The sequence below is a fragment of the Humulus lupulus genome, chromosome 4, assembly GCF_963169125.1.
Source record: "Humulus lupulus chromosome 4, drHumLupu1.1, whole genome shotgun sequence".
Lineage (NCBI taxonomy): Eukaryota > Viridiplantae > Streptophyta > Magnoliopsida > Rosales > Cannabaceae > Humulus > Humulus lupulus.
Window position 1 is genome coordinate 217,703,697 of NC_084796.1, and position 21,653 is coordinate 217,725,349.

Consider the following 21,653-nt stretch of genomic DNA (forward strand, 5'->3'; position numbering starts at 1 on the left):
AACTTATCTTTGTTATGCCCTCTTTTAAGTTTTAACTTTGGATTTTTTGCAGGTGAGGCAGAGTTTGGGTTGGAAAGACTTCATCAATGTGCAGAAAAGGAGCTACATGTTTACCTTAATGCAGAGGGCCAATCAAAAGAATTCAATGAGTTTCGCACAAAACTTGCTGGACTGACCAGGTAGTTGCCAAACCAAAAATTTACTTGGCTTTTTTCTTTGAATCAGAAGGTCCTGTGCAACATGCATATTAATATTAATTTGTCTATGTGTGTGAATAAATATCTATCTAAATATATGGGGAGCTAGTTCGGTAGGGGTGTTTTCCCTATTGGCAGGGGTCAATTTTTTGTATGAAAAATGGTATTTGTTATTTATTTGACATTGATGCTTTATTGATAAAGTGATTTATTATGACTGTTAGATTTAAATAAAATGGTCAAAATTGGTTTTCCTATTAATAGTGATAAAATAAAATTTCAATATGTAATGATTCCATATGTTTGTCTTTATTCATTGAAGAAGGCTTCTTTTGAGAAACTTGGTTGGAAGTGAATAATTACTGTACATTTTATTTGCAGCAGTTTGCAAGAGGTATGTTATCTTTTATTTTTGTTAAAATACTTTGCAGGCCCTTCCAATCCAGTATTCACAATCCAGATTGATGTTTTGGAATTTGATGTGATTTTATGCATAGATTATATATTTATCGAGTATTCACAATCCAGATTGATGTTTTGATATGGTGATTCACAAATTTGCAGGCCCTTCCAATTTACTTGGATAAAATGTTCAATCAGTATGTGGCTATAATTCTCTCTGTGACTTTTGTTCTATTTTTTGGAGAGGTATTTTATTTTTGTTCCATTAACTTTCATGCTTGGTTTAACAGTAAAGTGTCAATATTTTTGTTGGCTTATTATGATGGAAACTTGATATTCATTTTTCTAAATCAGGTTATCCCACAAGCTATATGCACTAGATATGGACTTGCAGTAGGTTCCAACTTTGTTTGGCTTGTTCGGATTTTGATGATAATTTGCTACCCAATTTCATACCCAATTGGAAAGGTACAATATCCAATGGAAAGTTGATGTTTAAACATTTAAATGTGAACTTGGAATTTGCATTTATCAACCCTCTAATCTATACTATTTTAAACTAGTGTTTTAGTCATTGAATTTAAGTATTTTTTCAGTGGTTAAAAATAAATCATAAATGTAAAGCAAAACTGTGGAATCTGGTTGCAAAACGATGGATTCTTAATGATATCAGATTATAAGGGATTTATATCTTTTTTTTGACTTGAGATATACACAATGCAGATTTTGGATTGGGTATTAGGACATAATGAAGCTTTATTTAGGCAAGCTCAGTTAAAAGTCCTTGTCTCCATCCACAGCCAAGAGGTAAAGTAAAGCTGTTGAGGATAATTAATATGCTCTTTAACTTAAGGAATAGCTTTACAAGTTGAAAGTACGAATTATTGCTATCATCTACCACAGATATATCTTGACATTAGTTCTGATTTCCTTATCTTGTCATAATAGGCCGGCAAGGGTGGTGAGCTTACACATGACGAGACAAAAATTATAAGTGGGGCACTAGATTTAACTGAGAAGGTAAGGTCTTAACAGAAATATCATTATTCCTTACATTCATTTCCTTCTAATTTGCATGTATGCTAGTGATAGTATTATATCCAACTATTATATGAGGTGGACGTAAATCCTGGTGAATATGAAAGTTTATTTTACTTCTTCTACTTCTCTCTCTCTCTGAGTCTTTAGAACTATACCAAAGAGGCTAAAACTTATTTTTTTTAATTGTAATTTCATTTTGAAGTATAGCTATTTGAAACTCTGTGCTCATGCTAAATCTTTCTCTCTCTCGAGCTCGCTTATTCAATATTCTGTTTTAAAGTTGTTTGGATTTTTTTACTTTACTCCCCAGTCATCTTATCTTTTGGTTTAAAGAGCATTCTGAAACTTTTCTTGTCATTATAGTTTCATTTTGATGTATAATGATATCACTCTTTATGCTCATACTAAAATTGTAACTTGAATATGATAGTAAGCTTGCAATAATGTATCATGATTAGAAAATAAGCATCTTACTTTCTTTCTATTATTAATTTTTTTTAAACCTTAAAAAACAGACAGCTGAGGAGGCTATGACACCCATTGAATCAACGTTTTCTTTAGATGTCAATTCAAAGTTGGACTGGTGAGTTTTGGTCATGAATTCATTGTTCTTTCTTTCTGTCAATTGGATTTTACTGGTTTTCACAATTTTTGTTTACATGCTGGTTTTAGCTGATTTTCAAAGATTCAGTCACTCGACCTTAGAAACTATTTTTTTATAAAAGAAGAAAATATAGAAAGTTTTGTTGTTGTTGTAGTGATAGACTGTGTTAAAAGAAGGATATTTTAGCTGTGATATTAGTCCTAGGCTCCTAGCCTATCATCTTAGGAACACTATCCCAATTAGTTGCTGGCTTGTCAATAGTTCTGTCACCTTTTTACACAAAGTTTCACTGAGGATAGTTTGTACATTTTATTTTTATTTTTTCATACAGTGCTCTGGCATATCATAATGGTGTGACCCATGTTTTACTGAAACATGTCTTATGCTGCAATTGAAATGTTAGGAATGTTTGAATCACATGACAGCTCAATGTGTTTTCTCGTCGTATAGTTATTTTATGTTTTCTTAGTAGAAGTTTGTTGCAGAAAAAAATTATTTTTTTTTACTGTATTTCTCATTTTTCTCCTCCTTTTATTCAATAACACAGGGAGGCTATGGGAAAAGTTCTTGCTCGGGGGCATAGTCGAGTTCCTGTCTATTCTGGGAATCCGAAGAACGTTATTGGACTGCTTCTGGTGGGTGCTAGAATAGTAGAATGTGAATGTTTAGAAGATGTTTGTATACTAGATGCATTTTAAATTTGACTTATCAAAGGAACTAACAGCGGGCAACATACTTTGTACTCTGCTCTTTAACTTGTTCAATTCTGCTTATTGTTAGGTGAAAAGTCTTCTTACTGTACGACCTGAAACAGAGACTCCAGTCAGTGTCGTTTCCATCCAGAGAATACCACGGTTTGCTTAACTCTTCAATTACTAATTTTTTATTTTTCAGAAAATACATTCAGTCAGAGTATCCAGTGTTGATTTGTATGTTGTATACTCAGAGTTCCTGCCGATATGCCACTGTACGATATATTAAATGAGTTTCAGAAGGGCAGCAGTCATATGGCAGCTGTGGTGAAGACTAAAGGGAAAAGCAAGCTTCCTACAATTGATGGGGATAAGACTTTTCTGTGGCTGCCTAGTAATAATTTTACAGAACATGTCTATTTCTATATGCATATTTATATTATTTAGGCTTCTTTGTTTGATGCTTTTGATAATTAATATGGTTTTTTAAGAGTTACTATAAGCACTTATCAATGTTTTGGTAAAAGATGAAAGTATCTTTAGAATGGGTCCATTATTAAGAGTTGATCATTTATGCGCTAATTTCATCTAATATAAATATTCAACTGATTGCTTTTTGACACAGTGGTAATATAATATTTTGTATTGATTGCTTCAATGCTTTTAGCCAGGTCTTAATGAGAAATTAAAATGCATAAAGCAACATTCAATGTTGGAAGTTTCTTTGATTAATATTCAGGTTCAAGGTATTTGAGCTTTCTTACATGGGTTTCTTTATTTATGTATATATTAATCAACTAATGCCTTAAGGTCTTTCTAAGCAGATGGAAAGAGCAACAATAGAAATATAAAACTAATTCAGAATACAGAGCATAAAAAACAACCAGATGCACATAAAAAAGAAAGGAAAAAATGGCAACAGGTCTTCACACGTGATTATATTTTATCTAATTTACTTTGGAGTTTTATCTTCATATATAGCTATTTGATGATTTGTTTATTAATTCTTCTATTAACTTTCATTCAATTTTTGGTCTCTTATTTATAGGTTAGGAAATCAATCAAAGAGACTGCCTTAATTCTCTCTAATGATGATGTTGATGGTGGTAGGGCTTGGCAAGGCGAGGTGTAGGCTCGATGGTATGTATCTCTTCTAACCAGTGATCAAGCTTGGCATTTTTTTAAGGTGCAACCTATTGGCATAATCCTTTTTGTTGCCATCATGACTACACAAGGCATGATTCTATAGCTTGATTTCTTATAAGTTTTCACCATGTCATTTATCTTGTGATGAGTATTTCCATCTGTTATGGTGTATTCAATATTTTCATCTGTTTTATGTTAATTTTGTTTGTTTGTAGGGTCTACTTTTGTTTACAAAAAGTAACTTTTTTTCTTTGGTTGTCTTTCCAAATATAAATTCCCATTAGGACATTGCATATTATATAAAGGCAGATGCATAGAACTTTTAAAGAGCAGTTACTATGAATTAAGTGTGGTGCGATTATTATTTGGTTGTTATGCTAGTCACTTGTCCCTCCTTAGTGACTCTCATTGTCTATTTTGCCATTTCTGTCCTATTTTTTCTTAAGTTTTCTTAGTTCTTTCTGCTCTGATGTTATTCTATTTTGATGTATTTATTTCATGTATAGGTATTATATATATACAAGGATATATGTACATTTGTTTGTGTCTCCAGATTTAGTTCTTTCCCTCTCACCCACGATCTCATTCTCTCTCTTTCTTTCTCTATTGTTGCAGATGTTAGCATGGAGGTGGGACTGTGGGGATGGTGTTGTAACAGCGGGGACTTCAATGCGACTAGGGTACCGTTGCCGTGAAGAAAATGGTTTATTTTGATTACATCCCCACTTATCTAAAAGGGTAATGACGATTTTTTATTCTTAGGCATCATCTTTGATTATTTTTTATAATAATTATTATATATTAAAATAACTCATGAGTTTGAAGAAAAATAATACAGTTTTGGTTTTTTCTTCTGTTTATCTGGATTTATGGCTTGATAGAGATGATAATGGGTTTTAAGTCTCAAATACAGTAGTTTTAAGGAAAAACTGAAGTTTAGGTTTATATTTTTGCATTGAATAGTATTTTTATTTTTTTCTATGAAGTTTCAGGAAAGATAAATACAACATTTAAATTGTGATTAACTTATTTAGTTCTAGTTGGCCAAATTCTTAGACAATTCGCAGTTAATGTAATAGGGTGTTCATGTAAGATGTTAATGATGTTGGGTATTATGGTCTTGCAGCTAAGCTTCTATGGAGGGGTGCTGAGTGTTGGAATGAGTGTTTAAAGCTTTTGGGCGTTGCTGAAGCAGCAGAAGCATCAATGGATTCTGACCAGTTACGCTCTGGAATCTCAGATTTTGATACTCACTTTCAAGGCCTCGTAGTTCAGAAAAGGTCTCTCTCTCTCTCTCTTTATATATATATATTTATATAACTGCAGTTGTCTCAACTTATTTCTATATTCTATTCCATATTTGTCATTTGTGAAATGTTCTGTTTTAACTAGTGTGAAGTATATGGTTGTTAGGTATGCATTTAACTGGCCTTGATTGTTTTCCTTTACTTATATTCCATTTATCAATTCAAGTTTTGCATCCCTATTCTGTCATCAAAAGCTTTATTCAGCTGTTGTGTATTCATGACAGACTTCTATGATATTTCTATGGTATGTGATATCGCATTGATTGTTAGAGATCTCGCTAGTTTCTATTAATACTTTGTATTTTCTTGATTTATCTCTTAGTGATGATGACGACTCTGAGAATGAGTCGGCACTTGAAATTCAGCCATACTTGATGGAAGAAAAATGTAAGACTGCAATCCCTTTGTTAATAATGCTGTATTGTTTTTTTTTTTGCCTCCCCTCATTGAAGTGCTCATGATTTTGATATTTTTTTTCCCTGGAATTTTAATGATTTCTCATCTCCTTCTTCTTTTTTATTGTTTAAGTCAGATTTGGACTTTCTGTTTTCTAATTTTTGGGTCATCATCTGTAGTGTCGAAGCACTTGATAATCACTTGACTGCTATCCAAAGGGACCATGAACTCAGGTCCCAGATAGAAGAAAGGAAAATAAGAAGTGATGCGGCTTATGAAGGGGCCAAAAGAAAAGAGAAAGCTCTCCTGGAAAAAAATGTATCTTGTAATTTTTTGTTTTTCATTTTTGAAGTAAAAAATGTTCAAGATTATAATACTTTATTATGTTATGCTTTCAAACTTAAGTTAGAACTAAGATCTCATGAAATAGACACATTCAGAGTTTGAATTAGTTATTGTTTAATGTAATACTTATGGTTTATCAATCTATTGAGAATTATATTTTATGATTAATTTTGATTTTTTTTTTATCAAAATACAATAATGAAAATCTTTTAATTAAAAAAAAAACTTATAAGTACCATTATCACAATAAAAAACCTTAATATGTTATGATTTAGAAACATATTATAAGCGTAAAAAATCGTTATGGTTTATATAATATAACAAACTAAAAATGTTATCAAAATAATCAAATGTAACAGTTGAAAAGTGTTATGAAAAAAGTACAAGATTAAACTTCAAATTTATAACCAAAAACTCTATCTAAATGTTATTATTTCAATATTATAGCATCTAAAAATGTGTTATTGAATAGTTTAAGATAACACCGAACATAACATTCAAAAACTGTTATAGAAAAGACTGGACTTTTAATAACAGGGGCTATGTTAGCATTTTCAGAAGTGCTATCAATAGTCCTGGTTAGCAGTTTTTAAGTGTTATGAATATTGTTTTTTCTTGTAGTGCATGCTGGCGCTTGCAGCATGTAAAGACTGGAGGTTATGGCAAATGGATGTGAAGAACATCTTTCTACATGGTGAGCTAGATTGAGAAATATACATGGTCCAACCAAGAGGATTTGAGGATAAAGTTCATCCTGAGTATGTTTGTAAACTGAAAAAGGCGCTCTATGGATTGAAGCAGGCTCCGAGAGAATGGTATGGCAAGATTGCTGAGTTCTTAGTGGAGAGTGGATATTTCATGAAACATGTAGATTCAAGCTTATTTGTTAAAGTAAAAGAAGCAAAGATCGCAGTTGTTTTGGTATATGTTGATGACCTCATCATCACTGGCGATGATGAAGCAGAAATTTGCCAAACAAAGGAGAATCTGTTTTCAGATGAAGGAACTTGGAGAATTGAAACACTTCCTTGGATTAGAAATTGACCAAACTAAGAAAGGTTTATTTCTCTGTCAAAAAAAGTACACAAGAGATTTATTGCAAAAGTTTGGAATGCTCGAGTGCAAGCCCATCTCGACACCTATGGAAGCTAATGTCAAGCTATGTGCACATGAAGGGAAGGCCTTGCAAGACAGAGCAATGTACCGACAATTGGTTGGTAGTCTAATTTATCTAACATTGACTCAACCAAATATCTCGTATGCAGTTGGCGTAGCAAGTTGATATATGCAACACCCAAAGAAAGCTCATTTGGAAGTAGTGCGGCGAATGCTGAGGTATGTCAAAGATACCATTAACTATGGCCTCTTATATAAGAAAGGTGACAAGGTTACGATAGTTGGATACTGCGATGCTGATTATGCTGGAGATCATGATACCCGTTGATCAACTACTGGGTATGTATTCAAGCTTGGATCTGGAGTTGTATCTTGGTGTAGCAAAAGGAAACCAACTGTGTCTTTGTCAACCATTGAAGAAGAATATAGAGCAGCAGCACTGTCAACTCAGGAAAGTACGTGGTTGATGCAACTAATGAAGGATCTACACCAATCTACTGACAATGCAGTGGCACGCTATTGTGATAATCAGTCTGCTACTCGCCAAGCATAAAATCCAGTTTTTCATGCTCGAACAAAGCATGTGGAGGTGCACTATCATTTTCTGAGAGAAAAGGTATTACAAAAGAAGCTAGAGATGCACAAAGTAAAGAGCGAAGACCAACTAGAAAACTTGTTCACAAAAGGACTAAACACGACAATATTTCAGAAGCTAAGAGAACAATTAAACATGAGAAGAAAGGGAGAATGAGTCAATGTTGAGGGGGAGTGTTAAGAGTCAACACTGACTCTAGTTCTCTAGAGTCTTTTAGAGAATAACTTGTATAATCTAACAATGGTCCCAAGCCCATTAATAATTTTTTAGCTTTAAAAACAAATGGATTAAGATAGAATACTCTAGCTGATACAAGTCCGTTCTGGCAACCGACTTTGGGGTACTATAAATAGGGACCTTGGGTCCCTTGCAAGTGTGTCCAAGTTTGTAGCAAAGTGTGTTTAAAAGAGTGTCCCAAAAGTTTGAGTCTAAGTGAGTACTATATAAGTGTGTCTAAAAAGAGTGTGAGAGAAGTTATTAAGTGAGTGCTCCAAAATAAAGTGTGTAAGTGTTTAGAGTGTGTTGTGATAAAATATTGTATTCAACTCTTGGTGTAATTACTTTTGTAATGATAAATAATTACATTTTCACGTGTTGTGGTGTTCAACATATCATTCTCTGTAGTAAGCTGCTTGTGCCTCTTATGATGGTTTAATGTTCATAGTTCCAGGGTTCTTGACAATGTAAGTTCTGAAACAGAGCGCTTTGTTGTGCCTGGTATGCCAGAATGGGTTGAGATTACCAAAGCTCACTTACCAGGTAAAATATTTCTTCACCAGTGGATGGAAACTGAGATGGGGTCTTATGGAATAATCATTAACACTTTTCAAGAAATGGAGCCAACATTTGTGAAAGACTACAAGAAGGTGAGGAATGGTACAATTTGGTGTATTGGCCCGGTTTCCTTAAGCAACAAAGATGAATTGGATAAGCTCAAATAGGTAACAAGTCTTTTGTTGATGAACATCAATGTCTCAAGTGGCTTGATTCGTGGAAACCAACCTCTGTAATTTATGCTTGCCTAGGAAGCTTGTGTAATTTGTTAACTTCGCAGTTGATAGATCTTGGGCTAGGTTTTGAAACTTCAAACAATCCATTTATTTGGGTTATAAGAGGAGGCACTAGTGCTATTGAGAAGAGCTAGAGAAATGGATCAAGGAGATGGGTTTGAAGAAAAGACCAAGGAAATAGGGCTGGTGATCTGACGTTGGGCTCCACAAGTACTAATCTTGTCACATCCTGCAGTTGGAGTGTTCTTAACTCACTGTGGATGGAATTCAATGCTTGAATGAATATGTGCAGGGGTTCCCATGGTTACTTGGCCGCTATTTTATAATCAATTTTATCATGACACTACTAGAAATATAGGCTTTTACTTCGTTTTTTACACATAGAATATAAAAAAAACTGAAGTAAAAGCCTTTCAATGAGTTCTTACTTCGCTTTTGCGAATGGTATAACATAAAAATAGGCTATTACTTCGGTTTCTTAAAAAAACGAAGTTAAAATAGAAATGAGCAAGGGCCATGTTTGGTTTGCACACTATATTGGGGCTTTTCACTTCGGTTTTTATGAAAAAACCGAAGTGAAAAGTTGAGCAAACCAAACGCAACCCTGAAGGCTTTTATTTCGGTTCTTATATAAGAATCAAAATAAAAGAGTTTTTATACCCTTAATATGTAGCTCTCGCCTCATTCGTCTCTCTGAAGAAAAAATCTCAAACACCAAACCCAGAAAACCTCCATTGTTGTTGTACTCCCACGAGAGTTTCACTAAATATACCATTTTTTATGTTTTTTTTACCATTTGAAACCATTTTTCTTACTTAAAAACATAAATATTAGTTCCATTTTTATTTTTAAGGGAGAAAATAAAGACTTTGGGTGTGGGTATTTTTAGGGTTCGAAAATGGGTATTGTTATTGGACTTTGACTTGTTTTCTTACATTAAAATGTGTTCTTGAGCTTCAAAAAAGGTATGGATCACTAAATCTTTGTTTGTATGATTTTTTTTTATTTTCTATATTATTTTAAGATTTTTTTTCTTATAAATATAGTATGTTTATTATATATAGGTTTTAGAGTTGCTAATATTGATTTAGAGGTTGTTTTGAGCATCAAAGAATGTTTGTTACCTTACAACTTTGTTTGTGTTAATTTTTTTTTTATATTATTCCGAATTTAATACTTATTTTTTAGTATATTTGTGTTATATTTTATTTATTTATTTTGTTATTTCATATAATGTTATTAATTATATATATATATATATTAGTAAAATTTAAAAATTATTGTGACTTGCTATTTTAATTTCTAAACATAGTTTCAATAGGAAATATTGTTGCCAATGTTAGAACTTGAAATGTTTGGATTATTAGTGACATTTGTTTTTTATTTTCTATAACTAGCTAGCTTGATATATTATTTGATGATTATGTAACTAGTTTAATTAATTATGTAATTGATTTTTATTTGTTTAAGCTTTTTAGTAGGGTTGTTGATTTAGTTGCCAATTTGATATTGATTTTGGGTGACTTTAAGAGTAATATTGGAGGTGAGTAATCTTTAAAATTTATTTATTACTGTTGCAATATTTATTTATAAAATTAGAGTTAAATCATGCATGCTTTACTTTAGTGAAGTAGGTTATGAGAAATTTGTTGTTGGCGGTGATATAAGGATGGAATTATGTGTGTTGATTTTGTGTTTGTTTGTGTTGAATTTATATATAATTATAAAATTGGGATATGCTACAAAAACAAAGGAAACTCTGCCAATTTTTTTTAATAGATTTTATTAATTGTTTTCCTTTTTCAATTCGCACACTATGTCGAGATATTTTGTGTTATTTACAGGTTTTAAAATTTTTTGAGATATTAAAATGCAGTTGTTATGCTGCCGAAATTTTGTTAGACTTAGGAAAATTTAATAATTAAACTTCAATTATGTTGGATGTCCTAGAAAAAAGAACTAGGAGTGAAAGATGCAGAGGGATATGAAATTTGGATAAGAGCGTGAGAAACGAAGAAGACTCTTGTCGAAGATAATTTGGACAAAAAAATTAAAGAAAGAGTTGCAAGTGTTTTAAAGCAAAGTAGGAATTTTTTTTAAGTGTTGTTACTAGTTACTAATTTAATCTATCATTGGTTTGTTTTGTAGAATGAACTAAATGACAAAGTTACTAGTAGCCAAATTGTCGTCAAGGGTCGAGAGGACATCTTGCCAATCCAACAAGAATAGTTAAGCCGATTGATGACTTAAATTTATTAGTATGGCTATTTTGTTTATACATACCTTTAGTTTTATGTAAATGTATATATAAATGTTTAGGCTATTTTACTTAATTACAATTATGTGAATGTATATATGAATGATTATGTTATTTTACTTAACAATTATGTGAATGTATACATATTTTATTTTATAAGAATTTTAATTCTAAGTGTATAAATTTTGTGATTTTTATTTCTGTTATAAATTAAATGAAAATAAATCAATTCTAATTATAAAAATATATATAACTATAAATTCATATAATTAGACTATTTAAAAAAATTAGGGCAAAAAAAAAAGAATTGGGCCATTTAAAAATAATTAGAAATAATTTTTAAAAAATGGGGCTTTTTATTTCGGTTATTATGTAAAAACCGAAGTACAAATTGAAGATTTTACTTCGGTTTTTACATAATAACCGAAGTAGAAAGCCTATTTTTCACTTCGGTTTTTAACTACTTTTTACTTTGCTCTGAATTACTGCGATTGCGAATTTTAGCAAAAACCAAAGTAAATCTAGTTTAAAAACTGAATTAAAAACCATTTTTTCTTGTAGTGTGAGAAATTGGTTGCACAAGTTTTGAACACAGCTAAAACGTTGGGGGTGGAAGACCCAATGAATTGGGGAGAAGAAGAGAAAGGTTGGGTTAAGATGAAGAGAGAAACTATTAAGTGTGTTTTAGAGGAAGTGTTGGATGTAGGAGACAAATGCAAGGAAAGAAGAGAAAGAGCTAGAAAGCTTGGAGAGATGGACAAGAGAACCGTTGAAGAAGGTGGGTCTTCATACATCAATATGATATTGTTTTTAGAAGAAATAATGCAACTTGGAAGTAGTGATCAACATTAAGAGTATGAAGATGAGAAAGAGAGATTTTTCATGTTTGACTAGTCATTGATTCGCACGTAATCCATTTCATTAGCTAGCACATGCTTCTGCTCATTTCATTGGAATTTAATAATGTAACAGACTTATAGATAGTTAGCACAAGCTGGTTTACATGTTCTGTTATTCTGTTGTGGCAGTTTAGTTAGTTAAAGCTATTGTACGTTGTATCCTTAGCTCAGCTGAGATTTCTTGTAATCCTGAATGGTTATTAATAAGAGTTTTGCTCTCTAAAAAGAAGTTGATTAATTAATTCAGTGAAGTATTTTTTATATTTCTTTGTTTTCCAAACCTTTAATAGATTTTATTATACATTGCTGCAAAACTGTATTTCACATTTATTATAAGCTACTGCTACATTGGTATGAAGAAAACTACTTATCGAAGTCCTAAATGCAAGACTAATGCGTCTATGCAATAGAATTCATCGATAAAGCGAGTTATGATTTTATTAATATTTTGATATCCTTTCTTTGGTAGTGGTTGTTGTAAAACGACTTGTCGTTGGCTTGTTAGGAAACTGATTGGTTGTGTGACTGTGACATATCTTCACATTCCTTGGCACTTATATTATAATCATTGTACCACCTTCTTCTGGAATTTGTATTTTATAACATACACTACTAGCCATTTTATTAACTAAAACTTGTTAAATTTAAGGTTATTATAATAAAAATTATAACTTTGAGGCAAAAAAGATACGATAACATTAATTTAGGGGCAAAAATGAAATTTATTATTACTTTTAACTTACCAAAGAATTAAAAATATCGAAGTAATTAATATTATACTTTAATAGCTTTGCTATATTAATTAATTTATTAATTATATTGGTGTTATACACAATTTTTGGTAGAAGGAAATCTGAGCCATAAATCCAGCGAACAGAGAGCTGTAAGAGCCCCTGCGTGCAAAGGAGTTAGGGAAGGTCCGAGAAGATATTAATCAACGAGGTATCGGTCTAGAAGATCTGCTCGTGAATGGCATAACCTGAGACATTTAATTATTTTAATTTGTTTTTATTAATTAAAATATATTTGTAATTTTATAAGAATTTATAAGTTGGACTAATAAAAATATGACACGTACTAATTTTTTTTTTTTAAATCAAATTATTTATTAATAACTAAATATAATTCGGTGATATTAAAAAAAAATTATTGAGTAAATTTAAATTTAGGTACTAAATGAGTATGATTTTAAATTACAAAGTATCTAAATATTATTGAAAAATAGGATACAAAATCCGTATTTATACACATGAGTATTTACCTTTTCTACTAGAAGAGATATTTACACCTCTAATTAACATCATAAATTTGATAAACCTAAACTAAATATATCCTCATTTCATAAATTAAAATATATATTTATTTATTATTACGCAATCTCATTTATTAAAAATTAGGAAGTAAAGTCTTTTAATTGACAAAATTGAATTCTTCTCAATAAAATAGATAATTAAATATGTTGTATCCAATTTTGGAGCAACAGATAGTTCATCTCGGGATTGGCTCAGAAGATGGGAAAGTTTGACTAACACTAAATAATGAAATCGGGATGATGCTAAGCATCAACTTGCTGTATAACTGGTCGGATGTTGGACTAGGAATGTTAATTTTATAATGTTTATTCATGATATTCTTAACAACTTGCATCAAAGGATGAAGACAGTTTTAATGACATCAGGTTGGGCTAGGCTCCAGTTAATAATCTTCGTAAAGAACTATAAAAGACGACCACCTCGAGCGCGTGTACTACTCAACGATAATTCAAAATTAAATTTGTTGGGTTTAGGCCATTTAAAAACTATATTTTTTTTATGTAATTAATTCATTATCAATATAGTAGAAATTATTATGTTCAATCAAATTTCGTTGTTTACATGTTTTATTACATGATTAATTATTAATTATACAACGTTTATAAAATCGCGAACGTATGTATAATTACAATTATAGTGACTCGATCACACTGGATTATAATTGTAATTATATGTTCAAAATTATATTCTCCTAAGATTAAATCAGTACACTAGATTTTAAATGATTCGGTAATCTACGATAAGATCTACTTACACATCTGGAGTGATGTCCTATCCAGGATATCAACCAAGTAGATAAGATTAGATGTATTTTGTTAGATTGGACTGGACCAATATTGATTATGGATAAGATAAGTAAGTATCGTTATAACCTAATCTAATTATATCACAACGTTGACCATAAGTCAATTTAATCTTAATTCTGAGTAATTAATATTCTTCTAATTATATTATTCAAGTCTTTAGATTTGTTCGTTACCAGCTTACCCTACGTATGGACTAGCTCATACATACATATTGAATATTTGGTAGTGTTGTCCGTGTTTTCACCACTGGACATGTGGCTGTAACGTCCCAAATTTCCTAATAAGGCCTAGGGCCTTGATTAGGAGGCCAGGCTGACAAATTATTGAAATTATGTGATTTTGTGACATATATGTGTATCATTATGTGATTAATTGAGTTATATTATAATACGACTTGATATGCATATTTTGGTGTATTAAATATGCATGTGTGTCCATTTCTGATTTATAAGACATTTATTGTAATTTGGCCTGTTATGAGTATATTCGACATATATGTGTGTGAGACCACATTATTATGTGGATATATTTGGATTACTCGACAAGAGACGATCCTAGGGAGCAAGCTAGAGGGAAAGTCACAATGAGACCCATATTTGATTTGGTGTGAGTCAATGAGTATATTGGGTATTTAGTATATTACTGGGATATTGGGTAATGAGAATAAATATTTGATGATATACTGGGAGTTAGTGAGATCAGAAGGGAATTCTGTGAATTTTGACTATTTTACCCCTGGAGGGCGTTTTTGGGACCCCGAGCATTGGGATTTGCTTGAGGTTACTTAAGCTCGAAGTAACATATCAGAAACATAAAAAAGAACGTTCAGTATGTTCTCTCTCTCTCTCTCGTTATTCCTTTTTGACGCATGTTAGCATTTTTGAAAGAAGCTCGAGTTTTAGGACTCGGATTCAAGCGAGGTTAGAGTCATAACGATTCTAGGGAGGATTAGAAGCTTATTAGCCGAAGGATTTAAATGGGAAACGACTCAATTAGAGGTAATCTAAGCTTTAAGTTTTGAGTTTTCGAGTTTTTAAGCTTTGATTGGATTTTAAGTTTTGATGAGTTTTTGAGTTGTTTGAAGCTTGAGTTTTGATGGTTTTGGGCCATTGGGATGTTTGGGAACTTTTTTTTTGGGATTTGGATATGTTTGGGTAGGTTTTTGGAGGATTTTAAATAGGAGAAAATGTCTGGGTTCGAGGTTGGGTCGCGACCTTGTTCTTGGACGCTGCGATCTATGTGAACCCAGAACTAGGAAGGGTTCTGCCTAAGAGGCGTGCCGCGACCCTCAGGGGAAAATCGCGGCCCACATCTCCTTTCCAGCCACGGGAGGTTGTCTATCTAAGAGGCGCGCCACAACCCCCAGGGCCAGATCGCTGCCCGCCTAAGCATTTTTGGTCAAGTTGGGTTTTTAATCATGGGAACTCAAACCTAAGGGCTTGGGATCGATCCTACTACCTGGTTTGGTAGGGTTCGACATCTCGGAGGCTAGGACTCAGTCCGGAAGCCTTTATTTACTCGTTTTTGACGAGATTCTATATTATGGTTGTGACTAGGTTATCGCTAGGGGATTCAGAATCAGGATCGTGCTCGATGGTCGTTTATTGGTAACCTGTGCTTGGACCAAAGGTAAGAAAACATCACCCAGTATCTGATGCATGTAATTATGGCATGGCCTAAATGTTGAATATGGAATTGATTAGAGCTTGAGTCTCTGTAAATGTGCATGATTATGATTATGCTTGTGATTAGTGATATTTGACATATGATATATGCCTGTTTGCGTTATCTTATTGAGAAAGCATTGACTTATTAGTCAAGATCGACAATATCGCACTTAGCGCTGGTCGTTATGGTTATGCTTAACAAGTAGCGCATTATACGCTTGACCGAGCTATTGGTTGGGGAAAACTCAGCTCCAAGCATGCTGGATCAGCTCCAAAGCTGGATATACAGAGGATAGGGAAATGGGGCCCGGGATGACTTATTAGTCCCATCTCCTAGCATTGAATTATTAGTCAAGGACGGCAATAGCGCTAAGCGCTAGTTGTAAAGCACTGACTTATTAGTCAAGGATGGCAATAGAGTTGAGCGTTGGTCGTAAAGCACTGATTTATTAGTCAAGGAAAACTATAGCGCACTAAGCGCTGGTCGTATTGGTTAGGTTAACCAGAAACGTCAAGTACACTTATACAGGGGATATGGCTAAGAGACCTGAGGTGACTTAATAGTCACATATCCTAGCATTGGCTTATTAGTCAAGAACGGCCTTAGCACATTGAGTGCTGGTCAGCGCTAGGTACACTTATACAGATGATATGGCTAAGGGACCTGAGGTCACTTAATAGTCACATATCCTAGTATTAACTTATCAGTCAAGGACGACATTAGCATGGTGAGTGTTGGTCATAAGACACTGACTTATTAATCAAGGACAACATTAGCATGACGAGTGCTGGTCGTAAAGCATTGACTTATTAGTCAAGGTCGGCATTAACACACTGAAGGCATTGACTTATTAAGTCAACTAGGGCATTAGCGCACTAAGCATTGGTCCATATTATCCAGCCTAATAAGGAGCACATCATACACTTGACCGATCTATTGGTCGGAAACAACTTAGCACCGAGTACGCTAGATCAGCTCAAAAGCTAGTTATACATAGGACAGGGCAAAGGGCCCCAGGGTGAGGCGTTGAGCCAGAATGATTCCATAATCTTTTATTTGTACCTGTATGCATGCATGAGTAGGGTTATTACTGCTAGGCATTGAACTAGGTCTGGTGACATGTTATTAACTACTTATGAGCATGTTTAAGTTTTCTTGGTGAGCCTCGACTCACGGGTGCTATGTGGTGCAGGTAAAGGTAAAAGAAAGCTGGACAATCCTTGAGTTGGAGAGCTTAGGTGACGATGTGTACATATGCGGCTACTCGACCATCACTACTGAGGGTTTAAAGAGGAACTAGGGTTAAACCCTATTTTGCCGCTTAGGCTGGCAGGTTGTAACTTTTTATTGTAATTAACATTTTAAATGTATTTTGAGATCCCATGTATACAGTAAACGTTTTAGTGAAACGTTTGTATCTTTGACAAAAATTTTAACCCGAAATCGTTAATCACGTTTAGCTACACGATTATGGCCAAATGACTTGTTTAGCGTGTTTAGCACTATTTAAAATACACAGTGTAATGGTCCCTGGGTAGTAGGGTGTTACAACTTGGTATCAGAGTGAGCCAAGGTTAAGGGTTCCTGAAGACAAGCTGGGAATGTACACTCGTCATTAAAGACAAGCTCCACTCAAGGTATGGTAACTATTTATGTAGTCATGTGTTTAACTGCTTAAATATGATATAAATTCTTTACTTGCATGCCTTATTAGGAATTCTGATAGGGCCTAGCCTTTGACTATTGATATGATTATGTGATTACCTACTGCAGTGAATATATGAATGTGTTATTTGCATGCTGGGGCTGAGAGCATGGTATGTATGTTGGAAAAAGTAAGCGTTATGGATTGATGTATGAATGTTGTGGGCATGTATTTAACATTGCAGTGGTATGTGAGTGTGGTGATGTGTGATTGTTCCCGCAGAGGAAGGCTTTTGAAAGTGTTTATCATGCTTAATGGGTCAAGTTATTGACTGCATACTAAATAAAAGGTTATGTACCCAAGGAAATTAATCGGACTCGATGGTGTTTTTACTGAGGCTGAGAATTTCTTCCAGGGCCTGAGCCCTTCGCCTACTGCTCTGAATTGGTAGCAGGTGTTTACAGATATGCAATTAGGATTGCAGAGGCAGGAGGAAGAGATCAGGTGTTTGAAACAGTAGGTACTGTCAGGGAACACATCTTCCTTTGTTATTGTAATGCCCCGAAATCCATAATGCGATTTAATGGCTGGGTTAGTAGGCCGGGAGAGCCATACTTGTTTAATTATGCCATTAAATGAATATATGCATGTTTATGTGAATTATATTATAATACGATGTTATATACATGCATGTGGGTCCACATTTGTTTATTAAATTGTTTTGGAAATTTGGGCCGTTTAGAGCATAATTGTGTATTTGGATTCATTTTGTGATTCATGAATGAGATCCCATCATTATGGATATATATTCGAGCTATTTGGCATGAGACGGTCATATATAATGGATTAGCGGTTTTGTCATAGCGGGGTCAATTATTGGGTAATAAGAATGTTTATTTGATGATAAATTGGGAGTATTTGAGATCAGGAGAAAATTCTGGAAGTTTTGACTATAATATCCTCGGGGGTGTTTTTGGGACCCTGAGCACTAGGTTTTATTTGAGGTTTCTTAAGCTTGAAGTAGCTTGTCAGATAGAATCGTACGTTAGAAAACATTTCCTCTCTCCTTCGTTAGCTCATTTTACCATTCGAAGCCTTTTTTAAGAAATCTCGAGTTCTAGGAGTCAGAATCAGGCGAGGGTCGAGTCATAGCGATCCTAGGAAAGATTAGAAGCTTCTTAATCAAATGATTTGATGGAAAACAACTCAATTGAAGGTAATCTAAGTTTAAGTTTTGAGTTTTTAGAGTTTCTAAGCTTTGAATTGGGTTTTGTGAATTGTTGAGTTTTTAGTTCGTTTGAACCTTGGGTTTTGATAATTTTGGACCATTGGGAAGCCTGGGAACTTTGATTTGATGATTTGGTAATGTTTAGGTATGTTTTTGGAGGATTTGGGAAGTTGAAAATCGAGTTTGGGCGTGTTCTGGGTTGGGCGCCACGACCTTGTTCTTGGAGAGGCGCGACCCTAGCTCGAAGAAGCAGGTGGGAGGTTTTGTGCTTGCTGGGCGCTGCGGCCCTTGCTTTAGGAATGGCTTGGGGCCGCGGCACAAGGTGCCAGGGCCGCGATTCTTGAGCAGGGTTGAGCTCGTTGTGTGTTTTGACCCCGGGAACATAGTTTTAGGCCTCGGGATTGTTCCTACTACTTGGATTAGTTTGGATTGATGTTCCGGAGGCTAGATATTGGTTTGGGAACCTATGTTGATCATTTTTATTGATGGTGTCCCTTATTTGGTTATGATTAGGTGACCGCTAAAGGACTTAGAGTCAGATCGTTCTCAAGGGTCATTCTTCTATTCATTCTAGCTCGAATCAAAGGTAAGAAAAATGCACCCCATATGTGACATGCGTGGTTACTCTTGATGCATGTTGGATGTTTAAATGTAAACATTGATAGCATATTGAATGCTTAGCAATCTTACTCATTTGCATATGGTTATTATTGAGGCATGCTGGATGATTAAGTGTGATGCATGTGATGCACGAGAAACATGTGAATAGGGCATGCCATGAATATTGATTGTGAGATTGATCAGAGCTGGAGTCTCTGTGTTTGTGCATGATCATAATTATGCTAGCCACTGTTAAGTAAGCATGCTGAATGCCTTTAGTTTGAATATTCGACATATGACAGATGTTTGATAGCATTGCTTACTTATGCATGGCACTGACTAATTAGTCAGAAATGGCAAAGGTATCAGTATCAGTTGTGAAGCTGTGACTCATTCGTCAGGTTCGGTAGTGGTACTGGACACTAGTCACACAGTGCTGACTCATAAGTGCTTGTGTGACTTACCTATCAGTCACTCATCTGTTAAGTTAGAGACTTACCTATCAGTCTCTCGTCTGTTTAAGGCTAGTGGCTTACCTAGTAGCCACTCTTCTGTTAAGTTAGAGACTTACCAATCAGTCTCTCGTCTGTTTAAGGCTAGTGGCTTACCTAGCAGCCACTCTTCTGTTTAATTAGTGACTTGCTTGTCAGTCACCCAGTATGGTTTTCTAGAACCTTAAGTGATATTCACTCATCTGTTTAAGGCTAGTGGCTTACCTAGCAGCCACTCTTCTGTTTAAATTGGTGACTTGCTTGTCAGTCACTCAGTATGGTTTTTCTTGAACCTCAAGTGTCGAATCACTCATCTGGTTAGGATTGACTTGATAGTCATCCAATCAGAAGGGCAGGATTTCTTATCCTGGATACCCCAGCATTGTTTGAATTCATTTCCATGCTTAAATAAAGTTATTTTTGTTAGGCATGCCGGATATGATTTGATATCATGATATGACTGTTCTTGAGCATATTGAGTTTCCTTGTTGGGCTTCGGCTCACGGGTGCTGTGTGGTGCAGGTAAAGGCAAAAGAAAGCTGGACCATCCTTGAGTTGGAGAGCTTAGGTGACGATGTGTACATATGCAGCTGCTCGACCGCCACGACCGAGGTTTGAAGAAGAAGGAACTAGGGCTAAACCCTATTTTGCCGCTTAGATCGGCTGGTTGTAAATATTTTCTTATAATAGACCTCTAAATTATATTTTTGGGATCCCAATGTATACAGTAAACTTTCTAGTGAAATGTTATATCTTAACCGAAATTTTTAATCCCTAAACCGCTAATCATACTTAGTTACACGTTTATGGCCAAATGACTCGATTAGCGAGTTTAGCACTGTTTGCAATGTGCACCATAACGGTCCTTGGAGTTGGGGCATTACAATTTTGGTATCAGAGCCTGTCAAGGTTTATGGGTTCCTGAAGACAAGCTAGGCATGTACACTCGTTACTGAAGATAGATTCACTCAGGGACTGGTAACTATTTCTGTAGTTATGTGTTTAACTGCTTAAATAGAATGTAAATGCTTTACCTGCACATTGTATTAGGGAGCATGAGATTTTGATATGAGCCAGGCTAAACTCTTGACTATATGATTATATGCTCCGTGATTATGTATATGACTGTGATCATATGATTACATGCTCTATGATTATAATTATGATATATGCATGCTGGAGTTGGAAGCATGGTGTATATGTTGGAAGAGCAGGGATTATGATTGATGTATGAATGTCGTGGGCATATTTTTAGCATTGCAAGTGGTTTTTAAATGTGGTGTGGTAAGATTGTTCTCGTGGGGAAAAGCTCTTGATATGCTCATCATGATTAATGGGTCAAGTTATTGACTGCAGATTTAAACAGCAGGTTTATATCCAAGGCAGGCAATGAGGCCTGTGCCAGTGAGATCAGGACAGACTGGATTTCTGGATATGCTTCCAAGGGATTTGCCAGGGTTTCCTTTACGTGAAAAGAATAGGATGGTAAATGGATTGGTGCCAGAGAGGGAAACAGGTTTTAGGGCACTGTATTGAATGAATCAGTAGGGTTGTAAGAACTTGAGGCTTAGATTTTGAGTGAGATGGAATTCTCAAAAGTGGATTGTTGATCTGGTTAGTACCGGTTAGAGATCAGGGAGAAAGTTATTTAAAAGACTGTGTTTGTATCAAATAAGAGCACTGGGAGTGCCAAGTATGTCTTGAGAATTTGTCTAATGTCAAGTGTTTGTAAATCAGATGAACAGAGAATTCAAAGGATTATTTGAATAGGATTTGTGATCATCTTGGACGATGGTATCATGGTGTATTCTCGGCGAAAATTTGCCAAGGTCAAGAAATGCCTTAGGGGCAGGAGTTTCCTTGGACGGGAAAGATATTATATGTACTTTGGGAAA

At 34.3% G+C, this 21,653-nt stretch overlaps 2 protein-coding genes across 2 annotated transcripts; both read left to right on the forward strand.

The window, feature by feature from the left end:
• Window positions 1-746: 746 nt before the first annotated feature.
• Window positions 747-4,068, forward strand: LOC133832897 (DUF21 domain-containing protein At4g14240-like; the record flags this gene model as incomplete). The annotated part of the gene is made up of 10 exons (XM_062263175.1): window positions 747-845; window positions 954-1,067; window positions 1,323-1,406; window positions 1,548-1,619; window positions 2,156-2,223; window positions 2,792-2,879; window positions 3,025-3,098; window positions 3,191-3,350; window positions 3,604-3,675; window positions 3,985-4,068. Coding segments are annotated over 10 exons (915 nt in total), but the record flags the coding sequence as incomplete, so codon positions are not given.
• A 3,203-nt stretch (window positions 4,069-7,271) lies between these two features.
• On the forward strand, window positions 7,272-11,960 carry LOC133832898 (UDP-glycosyltransferase 73C25-like). The gene is made up of 5 exons (XM_062263176.1): window positions 7,272-7,330; window positions 7,396-7,465; window positions 7,599-7,777; window positions 8,512-8,707; window positions 11,670-11,960. Exons 1-5 carry the CDS (start codon window positions 7,272-7,274, stop codon window positions 11,958-11,960), a joined length of 795 nt encoding a protein of 264 aa, XP_062119160.1.
• Window positions 11,961-21,653: the final 9,693 nt, after the last annotated feature.